We start from the raw sequence: 23907 nt of genomic DNA on the forward strand, positions 1-23907 counted from the left end.
ATTTGGCAGATGGAGTATAATGTTGGAAAGTGTGAGGTCATGCAGAAAAAAATCAAAGAGCAAGTCATTATTTAAATGCAGAAAGATTGCAAAGTGCCGCAGTACAGCGGGACCTGGGGATACTTGTGCATGAAACACAAAAGGATAGTTTGTCGGTGTACAGCAAGTGATCAGGAAGGCCAATGGTATTTTGGCCTTTATTGCAAAGGAAATGGAGTATAAAAGCAGGAAGTATTGCTACAGCTATACAAGGTATTGGTGAGGTCACACCTGGAATACTGCGTGCAGTTTCGGTTTCCATATTTGCGGAAGGATATACTTGCTTTGGAGGCAGTTCAGAGAAGGTTCACTCGGTTGATCCCGGGGATGAGGGGGTTGACTTATGAGGAAAGGTTGAGTAGGTTGGGCCTCTACTCATTGGAATTCAGAAGAATGAGGTGTGATCTTATCGAAATGGGGGCCTTGACAAGGTGGGTGCAGAGTGGATGTTTCCACTGATGGGGCAGACTAGATCTAGAGGGCATGATCTTAGAATAAGGGGCTGCTCTTTTAAAACAGAGATGAGGTGAAATTTCTTCTCCCAGAGGGTTGTAAATCTGTGGAATTCGCTGCCTCAGAGAGCTGTAGAAGCTGGGACATTGAGCAAATTTAAGACAGAACTAGACAGTTTCTTAAATGATCAGGGGTTATGGGGAGCGGGCAGGGAAGTGGAGCTGAGTCCATGGTCAGATCAGCCATGATCTTATTGAATGGCGGAGCAGGCTCGAGGGGCCCTATGGCCTACTCCTGTTCCTCTTATGTTTTTATGTCCACCTGAGAGCGCAGACGGGGCCGCGGTTTAATGTGTCATCTGACAGTGCGCCACTCAATCAGCACTGCACTGGAGTGTCAGCTGAAATTTATGTGCTCAAGTTCCTGGAGTGGGACTTGAACCCTCAACCTTCTGACTCGGAGGTAAGGGTGCTGCCCACTGAGCTACAGCTGACACTTTGGGAGAGAATTCCAGAGCTTCGGGCCAAGGTAGTGGAAGGCTACAAATGAATATGACTTGTGAAGCACCTAAGCAGCCCACAAAGTTTGAATACTCCTTTCCCGCTCTTCACGTGCCAGTTTTAAAATAAAACACGCAGCTCAAATCCACCATTTGTTCACCGGAAGAGATTCTTTTTTCCCTTATTGTATACGTCCTCCGAATTGACACACTATCAGCATTGTGCTGATGTGTGGAGTGTCCCAAGCCAACTGATACTGCTGCTTTCATTTGCTGAGCAAGACGGGCTTCTTAGTTCCATTTGCAAGTTGTAAAAACTTGCAGTTGCACGCAGTCTTTCGCGCAAGATCTCTGGTGAAACTTGAATTATTGCTGCTGACCTCAAAAGTCCCATAGCGTGCTAAATGAGGTCCAAAGGTCCACTTTATAAGACTTGTGTGACAAAAATCAATAAACAGCAAATAGTAAAGAAAGTTTCGTAACCATGGGTTTAATGCAGCTCTTTCATTTAATTTACCACGCTATGGGTGCCTGTGAAAAGGCAGTCCCCACATGCAATAGTTCAGACCTTTTGGAAAGCCATATTCATCATTTTGAGAGAATATAATTGGAAGTATAAATACTGGAAGTACTGTTTACTTTAGAAAATAATTCTCTATTTATTTTTTTTCATGTCGAGCAAAGTGGCGGGCTCATGTTGAGCACTCACTGTTCTGTCGAGGCCGTTGATTGTTGAGAGACTTGTAGGGTGAATGCACTGAGAATTTTTTTTTCCAAAGATCGTGTGTTTGTGTACTGCTCGGGTTGCGTGACCCGCTGTATGCACTTAATGTTTGCATGAGAAAGATTTGAAAAGATAGTTTTAACCATGAAGTGGCGTATCTGTGGGAAATCTGTGCTACCTACACGACGGGGAAGGCAATCTAGATGTAGATTCGACCACTCACTAATTTGTCTTCTGGTTTCTATTTAGGTCACGTAAAATGATCAAGTGAATTTGTTCCCACCATTTGAGGTTTTGTTTTTTCTGGGTTTGTTAATGCAAGCCTATAAGTTGTAATTTAAAATCTGTTGCTCATTTGGGTTTCTTGCCCAGCATTGCGTGGGTGAAAATTGCAGTAAGTAGGTTCAAGCGGCTGCAAAACTAAGAAAACAGAATGCACAGAGTAAGAGGTTGGAAACCCAGATCCGGTCGATCGGTGTCTGAAAGATTGGTGGGTCAGAGCTGTCGACAAAAAAAAGTTAGTCTTGTCCGTCCTCAAAATATCCGAAAGCGCTTCACAGCCTTTGAATTACTTTTGAAATGTGGCCCACTGTTGTACACTGTTCGCAAGATCCTGCAAATCCCCTGGGAGGACAGACGCGCCAACATTCTCGCTCAGGCCAACATTCCCAGCATTGAAGCACTGATCACACTCGACCACACTGCTGGGCGGGCCACATTGTCTACATGCCCGGCACGAGACTTTCTCAGCAAGCGCTTTACTTGGAACTCCTACATGGCAAGCGAGCCCCAGGTGAGCAGAGGAAACGTTTCAAGGATGCCCTCCTTGATAAAGTGCAACATCCCCACCGGCACCTGGGAGTCCCTGGCCCAAGACCGCTCAAAGTGGAGGAAGAGCATCCGGGAGGGTGCTGAGTGCCTCGAGTCTCGTCACCGAGAGCATGCAGAAAACAAGTGCAGACAGCGGAAGGAGTGTGCGGCAAACCAGACTCCCCACCCACCCTTTCCTTCAACCACCGTCTGCCCCACCTGCGACAGAGACTGTAATTCCTGCATTGGACTGTACAGCCACCTGAGAACTCACTTTTAGAGTGGAAGCAAGTCTACCTTGATTTCGAGGGACTGCCTGTGATATGATAGGGAAATGTGGACAGCAAGGTATCTCAAACAACACTGAGTTAAAAGGCCAGATTATTCCATAGAATTTACAGCACAGAAACAGGCCATTAGGCCCAACTGGTGTGTTGCGGTGTTTATGCTCCATATGAGCCTCCTCCCATCTTAATTCATCTAACCCCATCAACATATCCTTCTATTCCTTTCTCCATCATGTATTTATCTAGCTTCCCATTAAATGCATCGATGCTATTCGCCTCAACCACTCCCTGTGGTAGCGAGTTCCACATTCTCACCTCTCTCTGGGTAAAGAAGTTTCTCCTGAATTCCCTAACGGGAGATTTATCTGGTGGTGGTGTTGCTGAGGGATCATTGTTGGCCATGATACTGGGGGAACTTCCCTGCTTTTCTTTGAATAGTGCCATGGGATCTTGTACATCCATCCGAGAAGGCAGACAGTGCCGCGGTTTAACATCTCAGTCAAAAGACAGCACCTTTGACAGTGCAGCACTCCCTCATAGTGCATGAAGTGTGGACCTATGTTATGTGCTCAGCTCTCTGGAGTGAGGCTTGAAACGTCGATGACTTCTGCGAGGTCTGAGTTAAGACTGACACCAGATGCGTGGAAACTGGAAAATCCACAGCCATCTCATGTATTAGTAAATTTACGAGAAAATGTGTGTTCAACACAACAGCTTATATTTATTTGCATAGTGTTTTTAATGTCCCAAGGTACTTCATAGGAATGTGAAGCACAATTTGACACAAGATATTGGGGCAAATGACCAAAAAGCTTGATCAAAGAGAGGTTTTAGGGAGCATCTTAAAGTAGACTGTTATTGAGCAGGTGTGAAAATGCAAGTTTAATTCTTTTTAAGAGCAGTCTGTCTTGTTCTGTTGCCTCAACCATTTTGCGCTGTCTTTTGAGACTTGCAGCCTTATCATGGCAAGAAACACTTCTTCCAGCCAGTTCCCCCAACACCAACTCTTCTGAAGGCCTCTTGCTGATGCTGGAGATGCTCCGCCCCCAGCCCAGGGGTACACCGAGGACAAATGCAGCACCCTAACTGAGATCAGCTGGAGCTACATTTCCATTGCCATGCTGCTTTGTTAGTGCCATCAGCTCCAGACACGTCGGTCTTGCTCCATGGCAGGGACAGCAAAGCAAACGTGCTGGATTTGGCCAGCGGCTGGGGACTGGCGACGAGGAACAAGTCTTCCCGACCACAGCGAATCTGGCAAGTTTGCTTTAGCGCCCTCACCAACGCGGGGCTTAGCCCTGTCGAAAAGCAGCTTAACTGCGCACACACCAACTTCGAAACCGGGAACCTTCTAGCCTATGCAGCCCAGTGGCAGACCACACTGCACATTCACTCGCTCGGATATTGGGGAAAGAATGATTTTATTCATGTTCCCAGAGTACTCTTGAGTTTCTGGCTGTTCATTTGCTTTGCCTGTGTTTTTTTAAATACAATATTTCATAGAATCAGAGTGATACTGCACAGGAGGAAGCCATTCGGCCCATCGAGTATGTGACGGCTCTTTGAAAGAGCTGTCCAATTAGTCCTAATCCACTGCTCTTTCCCCATAGCCCTGTTTTAAATTTTTAAGAATTCCCTTCGAGTATTTATCCAATTCCTTTTTGAAAGTTACCATTGAATCCGCTTCCACCACCCTTCCAGATCCCAACAACTACAGATATTTCATTTACAGAAATATGCAGAGAACACATTTTGCAGAAGTGTGTTTTGAAATCTGGGCTAGCTTTTGTATTTGGGATTATCCAGTCTTGAGACTAACCAATATTGTGAAAAGTCAATGGAAGGAAAATTATAGAATGGTGCAGCACGGAAGAAAGCCAATCATGCTAGTGCAGGTATGTCACAAACTAAATTAAGGAAATGCTGCTCTTGGCAGGTTTGAAATTGTCAAGTACAGTTTATTATTGCTGTCTGAATTTTTTTTGAGGAATAACGAAGATGTAACACAAATTAATTAAAGTTACTAACACGTGTGTTCTGCAGAATATGCATTGTGTCTCTAGGGAAACTGAAGGTGGTTCCATTGACTTTATTTCTGCCTTTTATTGTTTGGTGATTGCTAAAAATAGTGAATGAATGCTTTGTTTAAATTTATGGACAAGGTCGCTGGTTGCATTGCTATAGAATTTAACTGATACTATTCCATTGTATCTCTGTCGACTGACCAAATTTGGTAGTACATTTTGCATTACCTTGGTGCATTACAAAGCAGTTTTCAGATGTAGGTCATTGTTTCGGGATAAGTATTTTAGGGAACTTGAAAAACCGGCTTCATTGGCACTTATATTTTTCCTTTTAGACTTTGGTAACATTACATATCGCACCTCCTGAAAGATAATTGAAAGGGCAGAATGATGATTCAGTTTGTTTAGCTCTCTGCTTTCCTCTCCCCAATTGTCCTTCGGCACTCCTCCTAACAACCTCTTCAAATAAAATAGTTCAGAAAATTGTGATTTTAATTTTTTTTAAAATTGGCACTGTTCATTGGCTGGTTTCTGCATCACGTTTGTCTTTGTGGAAAACTCTTGTATTTAGTTTTAGATACAGGGAGTCTGACCATTTGATTAGCCATGAGCTTAATGAATGGTGATGCAGGCTCGCAGGGCCGAATGGCCTACTCCTGCACCTATTTTCTATGTGTGGGGCATCTGCAACAACACAACTACGTTGTCCTTGATGCATCGAAGTTATCTCCGTAAGCAAAGTGTCACAATTGGACATACAATTCCCGCAGTTACTTGCATTCTGAAATGGATTAACTTGGGCCCTGGTTAATGCGCCACTTTCGTGTCGATGCGAAGTGAAGTGGTTTCGTGTGAGCACTGACCAGAAAATGACAGCGCAACTCCAGAGCCAGGTGGTGTGTGGAGTGGTTCCGATCCTCTGTTGGGCACTTGATAAACTTACTGTCTTTTGATGTAAGAAAACTGGTTCCTCCACGTGTTCTGCCCAAACAGTAGGGGGAATGGAGCTTTGTGCAAGTGAAGTGGTAGGTAGGTAGCAATTTGTAGCCAAGGCCAGTCTGTAATATAACTCGAGTGTCGTTGCCTGTAACTCGCACACTACGTCGTCAGTGCCATTTCATGGCAGCTTCCGATTCTACAAGTTCAAGCCGTCTGCCAAGTAGTTCTATTCTCTGGAGGCTGCAAAGTGACTGCGAGAGAACTTGACCGAGGGTGCTTCAATCAATCATATAAGAATGTTGGATGGTTTAAAATGAAAAAAATAATTAAAATCACCCCTTACGATTGTCGCTCATACCTTCAGTGCCATCTTTGCTACTAGTGTCTTAACGTGACCAAACTCGTGTGTGTTGTGTGTTTGTAAGTTTAGGTTCTTGTAGTGCTGATTGTGCGTATGTTTTTAAAACTGTTCATTTAGACAGGTATTTACAATACATATGTCCCTGCTTACTGAACTATAGAGAACAGACGACCCCAAGTTTAGTTCTGGGCTGGCTGATCTTGAGCAGGGTAGCAAGTGCTACAGTTGGCCTCAGTGCTTCTGCACTGCAGAGGAGCAAAATGGACACGGTTCCTTTTCCAAATAATTATTATTTTGTGACTCCTGCAGGAATGTTTGTGTGTCAGCCGTGGCTCAGTGGGTAGCACTCTTGGCTCTGAGTCAGGTGGTTGTGGGTTCAAGTACCACTCCAGAGACTCGAGCACATAAACCTAGGCTGATACACCCAGTGCAGTGCTGAGGGAGTGCTGCACTGTTAGAGGTGCCGTCTTTCAGATGAGATGTTAAATTGAGGTCTTCCCCCTCGGGTGGACATTAAAAGATCCCATGGCACTATTTTGAAGAGGAGCAAGGGAGTTTTCTCTGGTGTCCTGGTCAATATTTAACCCTCAACCAACACCGCCAAAAACAGATTATCTGGTCATTATCACATTGCTGCTTGTGGGAGCTTGCTGTGTGCAAATTGGCTGCTCCATTTCCGACATTGACTACACTCCAAAAAGTACTTAATTGGCTGTAAAGCGCTGAGGTTGTGAAAGGCGCTGTATAAATCCAAGTTTATTTCTTTGGATGCCAGGTCAGAACATAATCAGGTTTGGCTATTATGATCCTGTGATAAAATGGCCGCTGTCTAGCGTTTTACATGAGGAATGACCACTTGGGCGTGAAGTACCGGAGACCACATGACGCTGCTAGAACTGTACCACAGTACGATTAGCACCTTCAGGAAAGGAGGGGAGAAAATTAAGGAAGCTAATTTGATAAATGATATAAAATGTAATTGCATTAATGACCCTAAAGCAAAAAGTCTGGAACTGAACTTTGTGCGTAAGTATATTACTCTTTGATTACAGTTTAATCAAGAGTTTAGGCACGTTTTAAAGCTGTGAAGTAACTGCTTTGCTTTTATGACACTGATTGGATTGCAGTCATAAAATTCTTACTGATAAATGCAGATGAATAGCGGTGTGGGAAAAAAATTACCCTTTTTCTTACATACCTCTTTTAAAACAGCCAGGATAGAACAAAGCACCAAATGTGTTTTTTTCTAAACCTGTAATAACATTCTTGTACATCACACTCTGTAACAGCACCATAAACTCTCATAATTGCCACAGTTCTGGGTAGTTGCCCGCTTTCAAACACACTCCCTGTCATGTTTCCATTTCGAGGACGTTGTGTGACATTAAATAACTCCATTTGTTCGATTTGCCTGTGCACCTTTTCGAGGCTTGAGTAAGATCCTTGATATTAGGAATGGAGTAACAGTATCTGATGTCAACCAAGAGAATCATAAACATTCAGTATATCGTAACAGGCTTTGGAGTCAGCATTGTGCACTCAGGAAATCTTTCTCTGCCATAAGCTGTGCTGGGTTAAGTGCTGGTGAACACGTCTTCTTTAACTGGTTTCAGATGCTCTTTTCGCATCAAGGCTAACATAGTTGCAACACTGCAGACTCTCAATGACAGCATACAGTTCCAAATATAAATAACCTAACTCCCTGTACCCCCAATCTCCATATTTATAACTTAATCTCTGATGGACTAGTGGCTTCAAGCATGCTACTTGTGTCTCGCTCCTGTGCCTTCACTAAGCATGTGTTAGCTTTCCTCACTTGGTAACGCCGTTGCCTTTCAAGCAGAAGATTATGGGCCCCAGTCCAACTCCAGGGCATAAGGCAGATTGGCAATTCAGTGCCGTGATGAGCGAGTGCTGCACTGTTGAGGTGACATCCTTTAGACGAGATTCGTGAATTTAACGTGGAAAAATATTAAACTGAGGCCCCGCCTGCCTGTCCGATGGATTTTGAAGATCATGTGATGGTACCCAAAGAGCTCGGAGTTCCCCTGGTTTTCACGGTAACATTCCTCTCTCAGCCAGCACCTGTTAGCTGATCATTCATCCAATTTTTTGTTGGTATCTCATCATGCATAAATTGGCTGTCACATTGCCATACAAGTAACGAAGCGTTTCATTGTATATAAAGCACTTTGGGATGTTGCTGATACACGATGAGGTACTGTATCAAGTTAAATCTTTCCTGGCGTGTTGATCAAATTGCCTACGAATAGTTGCTCTCTGGGCTAGTACATCAGGGATGGCCACTTGGGCTTGTCACCCATTGACACCTTATGCTGGCATGAGCAAGCATCAGCATCTTTGTGGGGCAGAGTAGGGGGCAGTCTAATTTTGCCATGTTTGTAGTTTCCATTAATGGTTCCATTGCTAAAGCTGACACGTCTCGACAACTGGTCATCTGCAATTTAAGCAGCGAAAGGGCTAATCGTGCAAGCTATGTTCCAGGGAGATGGTTGTGCTTTGTGTGGACACTCCTATAGGTATATTTTAGCAGCATCAAACACTAAACATAACATAAATAGTAACAGGAGTAGGCCATTTAGCCCCTCGAGTCTGCTCCGCCATTCAATAAGATCATGGCTGATCTGATCATGGACTCAGCTCCACTTCCCCGCCCGCTCCCCATAACCCTTTACTCCCTTAACGCTCAAAAATTTGTCTATCTCCGCCATAAATATATTCAATGATCCAGGCTCCACTATTGATGTTTATAAACCACGCTGTAAATCACGAAAGCTAAAGCTAGTTTAGTGAGATTTGCTATCAAACGCAACGGTGTGCTACATTCATCTTCTCTCGATCAAAGTAATGCCAGCACTTGTGTTAAATGTATTTGTTTTGTCTTAAAACACTCCTGTGCAGCGCCTTGGGATGTTTTACTGCATTAAAGGCGCTATATAAATACAAGTTGTTGAATGAATGTCAGCACTGCTCGTGTGCAAATGGTCAATGGAAGGCCGTGCATTCCATAGAACTGGTTGGATTTGCCACAACAATAAAAGTATCTCGCCTTGTGTGGTTAGTCATGTTAAACATTGAATGACCGTCAAATATCCGGTTTGTTTTGCTCATGAAAACAGTAACTTTAGTGACTAAGAGCTTCACAAGTGGGATAAACTGGCCAACAGCTGGTTAAATTGAATTCCTGAGCCAAATTTATTCCCGTTTTAATGGTTATTATTAGAACAGAGGGGGCCTTGATTCTTCCCATTATGTCATAAGCTGCCTCTTTCCAAACATGACTAATTGCCAACTTGAAAGTCATCTTAGCAGTTTTATGACAAAATACAACTTTCCAGTGTGAGTTGCAAGTCCAGTTTGACTGTTCTGTGACTCCATTCAAAGAGGGAAAAACAAGCAATAAATCATCAAATTTGCAAAAGAAACAAGTGCTGCTTTTGTCATTTTACAGCTGCGCGTGCAAGTGTGCAACTATCCTCACAAAGTTTGTGAGATTGAGTTAAGTAGTTCAGTCTCTGCTCTCATTTGGCATAAAGCAACATTTGTTACACAGCATCTTTTAGTACAAGAAGACTTATCTGAATGCTTGTTTATTGAAATTCCCTCCCTGAACCTCTCCGCCTCCCTCTCTTCCTTTAAGACCCTCGTTAAATGCCACCTCTTCAACCAAGTGTTTGGTCATCCCTCCTAATATCTCCTCCTTTGGGTCTGTGTACAATTTTTTTTCAGATTACACCTGTATGAAACACCTTGAAAAGTTTTTCTACAAATGCAAGTTGTTAATTTATCCTATGAACTGCCTAGGATAGCTTTATACAACTTTGGGAAGTTGTCAGAAGGGCCCATTGCTATTCGTCTTTTAAGTCCAGTTCCAGGAGCTTGGTGTCAGAGAGGCAAGTATCCTGTTAGATCCACTTTTGCATGCATCAGTGAAGGATTAAGTTTTATCTGTGTCCACGAGGCTGCTGGTGGTCTAAGGATTTAACGGCATAAACAGCTGTAGCTGGCTTGGTGATGCTGGGCTCCTGGAATCCAACTTTAATTTGGATTAATTAATTAAAACAGATGAAACATTAAACCGAGGTCCCGTCTGCTCTCTCAGGTGGGCGTAAAAGATCCCATGGCACTATTTCAAAAGAGCTGGGGAGTTATCCCTGGTGTCCTGGGCCAATATTTATCCCTCAATCAACATCACTAAAACGGATTATCTGGTCATTATCACATTGCTGTTTGTGGGAGCTTGCTGTGCACAAATTGGCTGCCGCATTTCCTACGTTACAACAGTGACTACACTCCAAAAATACTTCATTGGCTGTAAAGCGCTTTAAGACATACGGTGTTGGTGAAAGGTGCTATATAAATCCAAGTCTGTTTTTTTTTTTAAAAAACCCAATAAAGACAGTGGGCTCAATTTTCCCCAGTGATTTGTGCCTTTTTTTTTGAGCAGGTCGCTTTTTTTGGCCTAAGTTTAAAAAAAAAAGTTTCCTCGATCAATTTGCACCAGCGTAACTTGGTTAGTTACGATTTTTTTAGTTAAGTATTTTTTTCAGCCAAAGGGGGGCATAACCTGTCACCTGTGCCAATTCTGGCCATTTAGGGAACTTTGGCCAGCTGAGAGTTACTCCAGTTCTTCTTGAGTCAGCTGCAGAAAAACCTTCTGGAGAGTTAAGGAAATCGGCGCAGGTAAGTGTAGCAGATGCCTGGACAGCAGCAGCGGGAGAGGTAAGAGAGAGGGGGGGTGGGGGGAATCTTTCGGGTATAGTTAGGTGCGGGGACCGGGAGGGAGGAGGCCATTCGGCCTAGGATAGGGGCGGGGGAGCAGACTGGGTGGTCACTCGATCTGGGCTAGGCGCAGGGGAGTGGACCGGGAGGCTACTGGGCTAGGGGCGGGGGAGCGGGACTGGCAAGGCCTTCGGCCAGGGCTAGAGGCGGGGGAGCGGACCGGCAGGTCACTTGGTTGGGGGAGCGGACTGGCAGGTCACTCGGCCAGGACTAGGGACGGGGGAGCAGACCAGGAGGCCCTTCGGCCTAGGAAAGGGCTCTATCTCTCTCTCTCTCTCTCTCTCTCTCTCACTGGAAGTTGCTGCAATGTATTTTGATGTGTTGCAAGCTTTCACTTTGCAGCCTCAGCTCGCATTGTCTCTCTGGTTACTGTGGCAACCCGATCTTTTTGGCGCAGATCAAGGATCCACCCCCAAAACTAAAGGACAGGTTAGGCTGCGGCAAAATGAAGAAATCAAACTAGGAAACTTAGAACATTTTTTTTTGCCGTATTTGGGCCCTCAAAAAACGGGCGTAACTTTTCAAGTACGCCAAAAAAAAAGCTTTGGGGAAAATTGAGCCCAGTGTCTTGAGTTCCATGATACTCTACCGTGGTTACTCAGTAACCTTTTTGCTAAGTGCCACAATCCTGACGGTGCTTGTTTGAGGGTTGCCCTCAAATTTATGCTAAAGCAATTCAGTGTGCTGATTTGTTAAATTGCTACAATTTTTTTCTCTCTGCCCTCCACATCTTTCTCTCCAACACCCGAGAGCTGGCAGATCCCAAGTGGGGTTCAAGTGGCTCCGGGGCTACTTTGAGCACCACGGCTCAATTGAGTCACTAAATGTGCTGTATTCTTAGTTTTTTTTATATCACATAAATGCTGAGAATTGAGTATTCAAAGTGGAATAGACCCATCAGATCTGCAAGTGGATCCTGGAGTTTTTAAACAATTAATTACAGGAAAGATGTGATTGCACTGGAAGCGGATACAGAGGAGATTTACGAGGATGTTGCCTGGATTGTAAAATCTCAGCTATGAGTAAATTGGAACAGAGGGGAGATTTAATTCAGGTGTATAAAATTGAGGGGCCTAGATAGGGTGGATAGGAAGGACCTATTTCCCTTGGCAAAGAGGTCAACAACCAGGGGGCATAGATTTTAAGAAACTGGTCGAAGGATTAAAGGGGAGTTGAGAACTTATTTTACCCAGAAGCGTGGTGGATTTTGGAACACAGCCTGAAAGGGTAGTAGAGGCAGAAACTCACATTGCGTTTAGAAGTGCTTGGATGTGCACATGAAACATAGAAACATAGAAAATAGGTGCAGGAGTCGGCCCTTCAGCCCTTCGAGCCTGCACCACCATTCAATATGATCATGGCTGATCATGCAACTTCAGTACCCCATTCCTGCTTTCTCTCCATATCCCTTTAGCCATAAGGGCCACATCTAACTCCCTTTTGAATATATCTAACGAACTGGTCTCAACAACTTTCTGTGGTAGAGAATTCCACAGGTTCACAATTGTCTGAGTGAAGAAGTTTCTCCTCATCTCGGTCCTAAATTAATTACCCCTTATCCTTAGACTGTGACCCCTGGTTCTGGACTTCCCCAACCTCGGGAACATTTTTCCTGCATCTAATCTGTCCAATCCCGTCAGAATTTTATGTTTTTATGAGATCCCCTCTCATTCATCTAAATTGCAATGAAGTGCTGTAACCTACAGGGCTACGAACCAAGAGCTGGAAAGTGGATTAGGCTGGATAGCGCTTTTTCGGCCGGCATGAATGGGCCGAATGGCCACAAATTTCAATCCGATTTCTGCTCGGCTCTCGTCGGCCATACTGCTGATGGCCGAAGGAAACCGGATTGAACAGTATAAACCACAGTATCTGGCTTGTGTTGTGCATGCCATGCCTCGAATTCTATACTGCATATTTTCTCTGTTGTGTTGATGTAAACTAATTAAAAATGCTTAATGCAAATGATAGCAGAGCTTTTCTTTAGATAGCTGGCACTGTTTTTCTTTGCAATTTGGGCAGGGGTTCCCGAGAGTCTGTCAGTATTTGGAGGAGGCCAGTGGGATTGTGTCAGTACTTGCAGTGACCCCCATGAGGAATAGTTTAGAGTACACTGATGTGAACAAAAATAGGAGTCGAAACAAAGTCATTCGTGCAACTTTTTTGTTTTGTTATATTAAATGTCAAGGAATCTCATTAAAAATCATGACCCCAACATCGCATTGAAGTTTATTTTACTGTAATGACATTTCCTGCAGTGTACTGCAATCTGTAATCTTCCAAGTTCCATTGAAGTTTGTGAAGTTAACAAGGCATTTGGGTTTGGTGGCTTCTACAGAGCTCTTTCTCCACAGACCTTCTAAGCTGCACTTCAGAGTATTTTTCTTTTGCGCTTGAACATGGTGTGTTTGGGTCTTTGAATGTTGCGTTGTTGGCTTGCAATCGTGAAATGGAGACATTTAATTCACTACCAACCAGTACAACTACTTCAAAGGGAGTGGAAGTTGGTGACATTGTCTTGCAGGCAAGGACTGGCAATTACTATTTGAATATCAAAACACTGTCGGCTTTGTGGAAGTTCAGTGGACCCCAGGACCTTGGTGCTTCGCGCAGTATCTAGTTGCAAGACAGAGCTGCAGTCGATTCTGAGCTGTCAACCAAACCCATGTAAACTGGTCAAGGATGAAACCTGTTTTGTTGGAGTCTTTCAGTATTGTGACCTGCGTCAGAAACCGTAGAGGATTAAACATTCTGTGGAAGGGATGAACTGGTGAAAAATGAAGCACAATCTAATCTGTTATGGATGACAAAGATAAAATATTAATTAGCCATTATTGGAAAAAAATTGAAAAGCCATTAAAATTTGGTTCAATGGTCAATTTTCCTCCACCAGCCCTTTTTTTAATTAAAAAAAAATTGCCACTTGGACTTCATTAAAGCCATAATGATGAACTTTTGAATTTTTCATTTGCCCATTAGCACTCCAAAATCTACACAGCAGCACAATTATGGTTTATCTTCCAAATTTTGTTTTTGAGAAAGTCCTTTGAACTATAGATCACTGGATTTAAGTACTGATGGTTATGGTTATGCCTCCAGTGGTGAGAGCAGTTTGAGGTGATGAATCAAGAGTATCGCACAAACAATTAAAGTATGTGTTGACTGTCCGTTGGGCCAGGCCACATTGTCCGCATGCCAGACACGAGACTCCCAAAGCAAGAGCTCTACTCTGAACTCCGTCACGGCAAAGGTGGGCAGAGGAAACGTTACAAGGACACCTTCAAAGCCTCCCTGATAAAGTGCAACATCACCACCGACACCTGTGAGTCCCTGGCCAAAGATCGCCCTAAGTGGAGGAAGTGCATCCAAGAGGGCGCTGAGCACCTCGAGTCTGTCGCCAAGAGCATGCAGAAATCAAGCGCAGGCAGCGGAAAGAGCGTGCGGCAAACCTGTCCCACCCACCCTTTCCCTCACCGACTATCTGTCCCACCTGTGACAGGGACTGTGGTTCTCGTATTAGACTGTTCAGCCACCTAAGGACTCATTTTAAGAGTAGAAGCAAGTCTTCCTCAATTCCGAGGGACTGCTTATGATGATAATGACTTAAGTGCAACTCCTAGAGTGTACTGGTACCATTATGTTAAATAAGCTTTGTAACAACTCTCAAAAATATATAAAATGTATATTGAGCGAATGTTGCTGTACATAATGCACAAGATTTGCAGGTAACAGAAGTAAGGGTCATACATTGTTGATAGAAAAGAGAGATTTGCATTTATACATGCCTTTCACAGCCACCGGATGTCTCAAAGCACTTTACAGCCAGTGAAGTACATTTGGAGTTAGTCACTGCTGTACTAGTGTGAGGGGTGCACGGTGACAGAGCTGGGACGTTCTTGGTCAGCGGGTGTTTGGGGACTTGTCGGGGGATAGGTGATGCAGGTCCTTATTGATGATACGTGGCCTGTCTCCTCTTAAACTCTAGGGCTGGCTGGGCCAATTGTGGGAGGTTGGGATGGGTGGGATGCTGGCCAGCAGAAAGGGGCCACATATCCCTTTGGCATTTCCCCAGTTCCATCTTTTTAAAAAATGTCTGTATATAATTGCTGCATTTTGGTGACTGAAGCAGTTGTCTTCTAAATCCTGATCAGAGAAGCAATGACTGATTTACATTCCAACAAACAATGAGACGAGCTGATTTTTCAGTGAAGGGGTGGAACAGGACAACATTCTGCATGGTGTGAATAACTCTTAATAACGTCTTGTATAATAATTTTTATACAAAGTAAATTGTCGTTGTGATTTATGAGGCTTTACCCCTTTCAATGAGGCCCGGGATGGCCACAATCTTGAGCTTGAAACACAGATGCATTTGATAAAATACTGTGTAAACCCCAATATTGGGTCATTATCCTTTTAAATGAGACCCAGGTATCTGTTTCAAAATGTTAAAATTAGATTAAATAGAAAGTTCTCAATTTCATCTCATGAATGCTTTTTGCAGTTTTTAAAAAAACGCAGAAGACCACAGCTATCTGATCTATTTTTAGAGGATCAGAACTGTACAGAATCGAGGATCTGCAATTTTAAAGTGGAGTTAAACTACTGGATTTAAACATGCCTGGAGAAAGAAACAAATGCTTGCATTTATATAGCACCTTTCCAAAACATCAGGACATTTCAAAGCACTTTACAGCCACTGAAGTACTTTTGGAGTGTAGTCACTGTTGCAATGTAGGAAAAATAGCAGCCAATTTACGCACAGCAAGCTCCCACAAACAGCCATGTGATGACCAGATAAACTGTTTTTGATATGTTAATTGAGGGATAAATATTGGCCAGGCTACCGGGGATAACTCCCTTGCTCTACCTGGAAACAGTGCCATTGGGATCTTTTACATCCACTTGAGAGAGCAGACGGGGCCTCGGTTTAACGTCTCCTCTGAAAGACGGCACCTCCGACAGTGCGGCACTCCCTCAGCACTGTACTGGAGTTTCGGCCTAGATATTGTGCTCAAGCTTCTGGAGAGGGACTTTGAACCCACAACCTTCTGACTCGGGCGAGAGTGCTGGCCACTGTGCTGCAGCTGGCACAATTTGTAAAAAATATATACTGAAATACTTTTATTTTTAGAATGTTCAAATATCGGGCAGAAATTGCACAATGTATGAGTGAAATATTTATGCCGTGTATGTTTCTGCGGAAGCAGAGTGATCGTTGAAAGTGTATTCCAGGCATCGCTGCATGATTTATCTCCTGGGAGCAGGAAGTTGTGCTTGGATTCTGTTCGGACTGTCGTGACTATTTATAATGTGAAATTCACTTGTGGTGGTGCCAAATAACTAACTGGAGACTTTATCTGACCAGGATGTTCCTGGAATCATTCATCATACTACACCTCTTCCTCCTCCCCCAGCTCTCACGGCATTCTCTAGAGAGTACTTAGTTGAAGACTGCTCTCTACAAACGCGTTCAGTATTCGACAAGTGTGTGCGACCCAGAGTCCTTGGCTGAGCCTGGAACATGGCCCATTTATGGGCAGGTTTTTGGGAGATGGTCGGTTCAGAGCAACATGCTCCGTGGCCCTCCAGTGCCCCCGCGCCCCCCCCCCCCCCCCCCCCCCCATTCAACCTGTGTTACTGCAGAATCTCGTTTTAACCTCTTCTCATCTTAGCTGCCACCGAGGGACCCAACTGAAGAAGAATTTTGTGTGTGTGTGTCATATATGTTGAGTTTGTGTCTCTCGCTGTCGGTCAATTTTTTTTCTACCTTGTTTAAGTGTTTACATTTTTCTTTCCTCTGTCTAATTGGTTATTTCCTATTCTGCTCAGTGGTTTTTATTACACACAGTCTTGTCCGATTTAAATTTTCTTAATCACCTATCCGTTTCACCTCCCCACTGCTCCAATATCTCTACCCCAATACACACCCAGACTAGCTTATCCAGTCTCGAACATTTCCAATTTCTGTCACCCTTCCCTCGGTACTTCACAGTACAGCTGGCCCAATTTACAGGTACGGTAGCATAGTGGTTATGTTACTGGACTAATAATCCAGAGGCCTGGATTCATGATCTGGAGACGTGAATTCAAATCCCACCTCGGCAGCTGGGGAATTTAAGTTCAATTAGTTAAATAAATCTGGAATAAAAAGTTAGTATCAGTAATGGTGACCATGTAACTACCAGATTGTCACTAAAACCCATCTGGTTCACTCATGTCCTTTAGGGAAGGAAATCTGCCGCCCTTACCCGGTCTGGCTGATATGTGACCACAGCCATGTGGTTGATTCTTATCTGCCACTCTGAAATGGCCTAGCAAGCCACTAGTTGTATAAAGGCAGCTCGCCACCACCTTCTGGAGGGCGATTAAAGGTGAGTAATAAATGCTGGCTTTGCCAGCGACACTCTCATCCCATGAACGAATAAATAAAATAAAAAATGGAGCCCTTAGCTTCTGAGCCACGCAAGCAAGTCACCAAGCAACTATGCCTCCATCACAATGCACACAGCAAGCTCCCACAAACAGCCATGTGAGAATGACCAGATAAACTGCAATTGTACTGTCAGCCGGATGCAACATATTAGGAGGATATGCTGATGGTGAGATGGAGAGGGTGGGAGGAGGTTCTTGTTGGGCATAAACACCAGCACGGACCAGTTGGGCTGAATGGCCTTTCTGTGCTGTACATTCTATGTAACCACAAGCAGCCTCATTACAATTCCTGAACTCTTGAGGGTGGACCCAGATCGTGAAATTTCCTTCACCCTCCCTCTCCCCTCATTGCAGCCCACACTTCACTGCTTCCTCACCACCCCTTAGCTCTGCCGCGATTGCCTGTCGCTCCCAAGCGCACCGCTCCTTGCTTTCAGGCCCTGATCAATCCGTTCGCACACCCCCATACAAGTTCTGCATCCGCCCCTCTCCCTCCCAGTAAGCATCTTTCCAGCTTCCTGACTCCGGTCTTCCTGTTATCCTGACTTTGTGGTGCTATCCCCATGACTTCTGTTAACTTCACTTGCCCCTTTAAAGTACAGTGGACATGTAAACTGCTGCAATTAAAAATTTCCCACTACATTACACTCATTGCTGGCCTCCCACATTCTACCCTCCGTAAACTAGAGGTGATCCAAGACTTGGCTGCCCCATGTCCTAACTCGCACCAAGTCCCGCTCACCCATCACCCCTGTGCTCGCCGACCTACATTGGCTCACGGTTAAATAGCGCCTCGATTTCAAAATTCTCATCCTTATTTTCAAATCCCTCCCTGGCCTCGCCCCTCCCTATCTCTGTAATCTCCTCCAGCCCCACAACCCCACGAGATGTCTGCGCTCCTCTAATTCTGCCCTCTTGAGCATCCCTGACTATAATCACTCAACAATTGGTGGCCGTGCCTTCAGCTGCCTGGGCCCCAAGAGTTTAGGGAACTCCCTCCCTAAACGTTTCCACCTCTCTGCACCTCTTTCCTCCTTCGAGACTTCCTTAAAACCTACCTCTTTCACCAAACTTTTGGTTTCCCACTCTAATTTCTCCTTACCTGGCTCGGTTTCAAATATTTTGTCTTAACACGTCTGCAAAGCGTCTTGGGGCATTTCACTAAATTAAAGGCGTGCTGTAAATGCAAGTTGCTATAAAGAGTTAAATTTGCTATGGCAGAGGTGCTTAGAGATGGATTAATTCATACGTCTGTTACAGAAATGCTAATCCATTCATGATTTTGAACTAGGCGTTGCCTATTTTGCAAGCTGCTGTATGTTTAATAAAGGAATCAAAGGATATGGGGACAGTGCAGGAAAATGGCGTTGAGACAAAAGATCAGCCATGCAGGGTCAAGGAGCAGCATGCGATGTTCCCGTTAAGCTGCGCAGGGGTCTGGAGCTCCCGCGCAGTTGGCTCACCAGCTTTTAAATGCAAAAACCACGCACACGAGGATTTTTGAATGGGCCGCCCGACCACAAAAAAAAATTAGAGGGAACATTGGCCAAATGGTCTATTTCTGCTATTTCTTATATTCTTGGGATGCAATTGCCCAATTGAATTCTCAATAGCTGAGTTGCAAAGGCACAACCAATACAGAATTAACTGGCGAAACGCTTGTAAGGGTGAGAGCAACCTGGATGCTTTTGAAATGTACTTGTACAACATACCAATCTCAGCCTTGTTCTCCCATCTTTTCTTCCTCAGGGTCCTCGAGCAGTAAGATTCCTAATCAAGCAACACCAAAGAAAAATGGAGTGAAGAATGGACCAATGAAGAATAAAGATGACGAATGTTTTGGGGACGGAATCGAAGTAATCCTCGACACAGACTTTGATTTTGAAGGCAACCTCGCACTCTTCGACAAAGCGGCTGTGTTTGAAGAGATCGACACTTTCGAAAGGAGAAACGGCACACGGTCCCGGGGGACACCCAACGAGAAGCCAACGAGGTATCGCCATGACGAGAACATTCTGGAGTCTGAGCCCATTGTCTACAGGCAGATCACAGTGCCGCAGCATAGCGGTAAAGAATATTGCACTGGTGAGGTTAAACACTCTTTAATTGGGAAAGGAAGGGAAGGCTTATATTTGAGCAGGCTGTGTTTGGGGAATTGGTACATAAATGCCCCTGGTAACTTGCTCCAAGTTATTTATGTTTAAAAACCTAAAGTAGCATATTCCTTCTCTCAATTCTTGACAGTCTGGAGCCTTTCAAATGTGGTGAGGTGGACTGGTAGTTCACAGCTCCATTCATAGAGTCTCCAAAGGTACACTCTTAATCTGGCCAACGTTTGGAGTCGCAACATGCTGATTTGCTGATTTAGTGGGTGGCATTCTACACCCTTCGCTCACTGAGCTTGGGATAATGACACAGCATACAACCTTGTATCCAGGGCTGGGTTTGGATGGGGGGGTGGGGGGGTATGCTTTTTGAGGTTTTATAGAGTAACCCTCCATTGTCACTGCCACGTTTTTTCATGAATGTTGTTTGCATTTAGTTTGTTCCAGGTGATTTGTCGCAGTTGTGTATCTGAGGAAATGGAAGTCTGGGGTGTTTTGTGTTCCTGTCAAAGGTGCGGCAGATTACAATATGAGCTAACGTGGAGATTGTTTTGTGCAGGAATCTGACCAAGAGAATACAAGGCCATTTTGTTGGGAGGGAAAATTAAAAAGAGCTAGTTTATTTTCCTGGCCAGGCTTTTGGGATGGAATTGATCCGATGACTGGTGGGCATATTCTCCAGGTCTGAGTGTTTTATTTACATAACGCACCCAGGGATGAGGGAGAGTGTGTGTCAGCTATATGCCTAGGAGAAGGCAAGGTCTTTGCCACAAAGACAGCTCTTATGTCTGTTGACGAACTTTTGTGTGTTTCAAGCTGCTGAGCCAACAGCTTTGGGATCAGTACCAATGGACTGAGTTAGTCCTTGATCTGTCAGCCCCTCATCCTCGCACCCCTGCTGCTGCCTCTAGGTCCTGATATGTTTCCAGGAACCAGCAGAATTCAATTCAGGGAACATCACTTCAGTGTTGTCAGCGCCGTCATTTTGTGTTGTGATGTGACCTGCCTTCACTTGTTTATTCAGTGAACTTAATCACATGCTTGACAGTCCTTGTTTTCTTGTGGTGGATTAGATAATATTTGCCGGAAGAGCTGTGGATATTTTATAATTGGCCTCCATGCTCTAGGGCTGGTTAGGAGGGTGGAGATTTGGCTTGGGCTCCTGCACCTGAAATCCACACACTGATCCCTGGTGGAAAGCATGCACATGGATGTTGGATGAGAACCGGATTGGGCGCGATGCTTGCCACAGTTAAATAGCTCGCCAACATGTCTACTGTCTCAGCTGGCACACACCTCTTTAGTATGGCTTCTTTAGTATGGTAACACCCCTCACCCAGAGTCTGCACCTCGAGAGGGGCGTAAAGCTAAAATTCATAAAGCTGCTTGTCAAAGTATGAAATCGTTCTGAATGTCCTTCAACAAGGAGTTGCTGTCGAGGCTGTTTTGTCCCTGGTTTCTCAGCTCGGAGTCATTTTCTTGCTCTTGTAAGATGGTTGCAAATGGGCTGGGTTTGTTTTTAAATGTTGTGACTTTGAAGCATAATCATACACGTGACAGCTCTTTCAGAAATAAGGTACTGGAAAATGACACTACTGCAAAAACACCAGGTGCCTTTGGCCAGACGAAAAATGCCAATCTATTTATAGACTTTTGCTGCAAGATATTTTCCACAAACCAATTTTTTTTTCGGTGTGTGGCTGATGCCAGCAATACTTAAACTTGCGATTGACTCTTGACGTGTTCATTATGGGCACAAATTGAAGGTAAGGAATTGGTATTTATTGGAATGTTTTTGTTGCGCAGTGAAATCTGCGGAATTTTAGTGACAGAATTGCAAGTTCCGAGAAGTATTTTTTCCACTTCCAGCTTTCCTCACCTCCCTGTTTTCGAAAGCGCTTTTTAAGGTCGGTGTACAGCCATTAGCTGGTGGTATTTCTCCAGCGACTTGAGGTGTCTACTGTACATGGTCCATGTCTCTGAGCCATACAGGAGGGCGGGTATTACTACGGTCCTGTTTTGAGGGCCTGGTCTTCAAACACACTTTTCCTCAGGCGGCTGAAGGGCGCACTGGAGGCGGTGTTGGATCTTGTCGTCAATGCCTGCTCTTGTTGATAGGAGGCTCCCGAGATATGGGAAGTGGTCCACGTTGTCCAGGGCCGCGCCGTGGATCCTGATGTCTGGGGGACAGTGCTGTGCGGCGAGGACAGGCTGGTGGAGGACCTTTGTCTTACTGATGTTTAGGGTAAGGCCCATGCTTTCATATGCCTCGGTAAATACGTCGACTATGTCCTAGACTTCAGCCTCTGTGTGTGCACAGACACAGGCGTCATCCGCGTACTGTAGCTCGCCAACAGAGGTTGGAGTGGTCTTGGACCTGGCCTGGAGACGGTGAAGGTTGAACAGCTTCCCACTGGTTCTGTAGTTTAGTTCCACTCCAGCGGGGAGTTTGTCAACTGTGAGGTGGAGCATGACAGCGAGGAAGATTGAGAAGAGGGTTGGGGCGATGACTCATCCCTGCTTGACCCCGGTCCGGACGTGAATTGGGTCTGTGATGGATCCGTTGCTAAGGATCCCGGCCTGCATGTCGTCGTGGAGCAGGCGGAGGATGGTGATGTACTTTTGTCTCCGCAAGATCCTACAAATCCCCTGGGAGGACAGACGCACAAACATTAACGTTGGTTGAGATCATCTAAAACATCACCGACCAGGGATTAGACCTCGAGCCTTCCTGATCACCATGACTTAGTGCTGTGCTATGTGGAGTATTTACCCATTGAGCTCGTGGGAAGCTCATGAAGGGCTTTAGTGTAGAGATGCTATTGAGTATTGCGTTTATTCGGTCTCAAACATTCGCATGTTTTTAGAAAGCCTTTATACACTTTTATTGCTTGGTAATCTTGGTAGGGCTCCATCCTATGCAGCTCTTATTGATATTCCCCCTCTGTCAGCCGTGGCTCTGTTGGTAACACCCTCGCCTCTGAGTCAGAAGATTACGGCTTCAAGTACCGCTTTAGAGACTTGAGCACAAAAATCCAGGCTGACACTCCCAGTGCAGTGCTGCAAAGTGCTGCACTGTCGGAGGTGCCGTCTTTCGGATGCGACATTAAACCGAGGCCCCGTCTGCTGACTCAGGTGAACGTAAAATTAGGGTAAGGCCCATTCGAAGAAGAGCAGGGGCGTTCTCTCCGGTGTCCTGGCTAATATTTATCCCTCAAATCTGGCCATTATCACATTGGCTGTAAAGCGCTTTGGGACGTCCGGTGGTCGTGAAAGGCGCTATACAAATGCAAGTCTGTCTTTCTTTTCCTGCTCTACTTTCTCCGACTGCGAGATGATTTGGATATTCAGAGGAGTTTTTGTTCAGATGCGCCGCAAGGCAGCTACCTGTTGCTTCCCTTGTTTCAGGCAGCGGCTGAACTTGTTTTGTCTGGTGCGTGTGTGATACAAATGTTTCATCCATGCGCTTATAGGAAGGGCTGCATTGTAGAAGGGAGGGAGCAGAAGCAGCCCTATTCACTGTGCATCGGGTTTGGCTGCTTCATTTAAATAGGAAGTTGACGCAACTTATTTAACCCCATCTTCTGAAGAGTGCTTTAGTTTTTTTCTATGTCACTGTTGCCAAAAGCAGTTCTGTGTTTTGCACTTAAAATTTAAATGCCGCAGATGGTGCAATTGTTGATGTTATTTAGTGCCCACTGGGCAGCACGGGCGCGCGATGTGTGTGTGCGCGTGCTAGGTCCGTGCAGCAGAGCAGGTCTCCAGTCGCGCTGGTTAACCCTTACCGCCGGATAAAGGCCTAGCTCTGTCAAGCCCGTGTGGTGGCTGATGTGCAACGGCCACCACACGGTTAAAAAAAAATCCACGCACAGGCATCTTCCACCCTTGAGGGTGCAGTTCAGGATTGGAACATCGGGTCCCTTCATTGAAACATCTGTGAACTCGTGGAAACAAGTCATCCTCGTTCGAGGGACCGCCTATGATGATGATGATGATGTTTAGTGTGATTGCGCAACAAAACCCTTTCACCCATCAACATAATTGCATTTATAGAGCACCTTTAACGTAAAATGTCCCAAGATGCTTCACAGGAGTGTTGGCACGCAAAATTTGACACTGAGCCAGGTGAGGAATCAGTGCAGATGAGAGGTAGGTTTTAAGGAGTGTCTTGAAGGAGGAAAGAGAGGTGGAGAGCTTGGGGCCTCGTCGGCTGAAGGCACGGCCGCCAATGGTGGAGCAATTAAAACCGGGACTGTGCAAGAGGCCAGAGTTGGAGGAGCGCAGAGATATCGGCGGGTTGTGGGGCTGGAGGAGGTTACAGTGACACCCCTCCTGTCTCCTCACCCGATCCTTGATCGCTTGACCCCACTCGCTTCCCTCTAATTTTCCCCCCTTTTCACTTGCCTGATTCGAAAGCCAGTTTCCCAA

General features: G+C 45.0%; 1 protein-coding gene across 5 annotated transcripts in view; it reads left to right on the forward strand.

The window, feature by feature from the left end:
- edc3 (enhancer of mRNA decapping 3 homolog (S. cerevisiae)) overlaps positions 1 to 23907 on the forward strand; it is a 115433-nt gene that overhangs the window by 38713 nt on the left and 52813 nt on the right. For all 5 annotated transcript variants that reach the window (XM_070865058.1, XM_070865062.1, XM_070865060.1 and 2 more), the window contains one exon: positions 19124 to 19459. In XM_070865058.1, the coding sequence (XP_070721159.1) occupies positions 19124 to 19459 (336 nt within the window). The remainder of the gene's footprint in view (positions 1 to 19123; positions 19460 to 23907) is intronic.

Source organism: Pristiophorus japonicus, chromosome 21, assembly GCF_044704955.1.
Source record: "Pristiophorus japonicus isolate sPriJap1 chromosome 21, sPriJap1.hap1, whole genome shotgun sequence".
Lineage (NCBI taxonomy): Eukaryota > Metazoa > Chordata > Chondrichthyes > Pristiophoridae > Pristiophorus > Pristiophorus japonicus.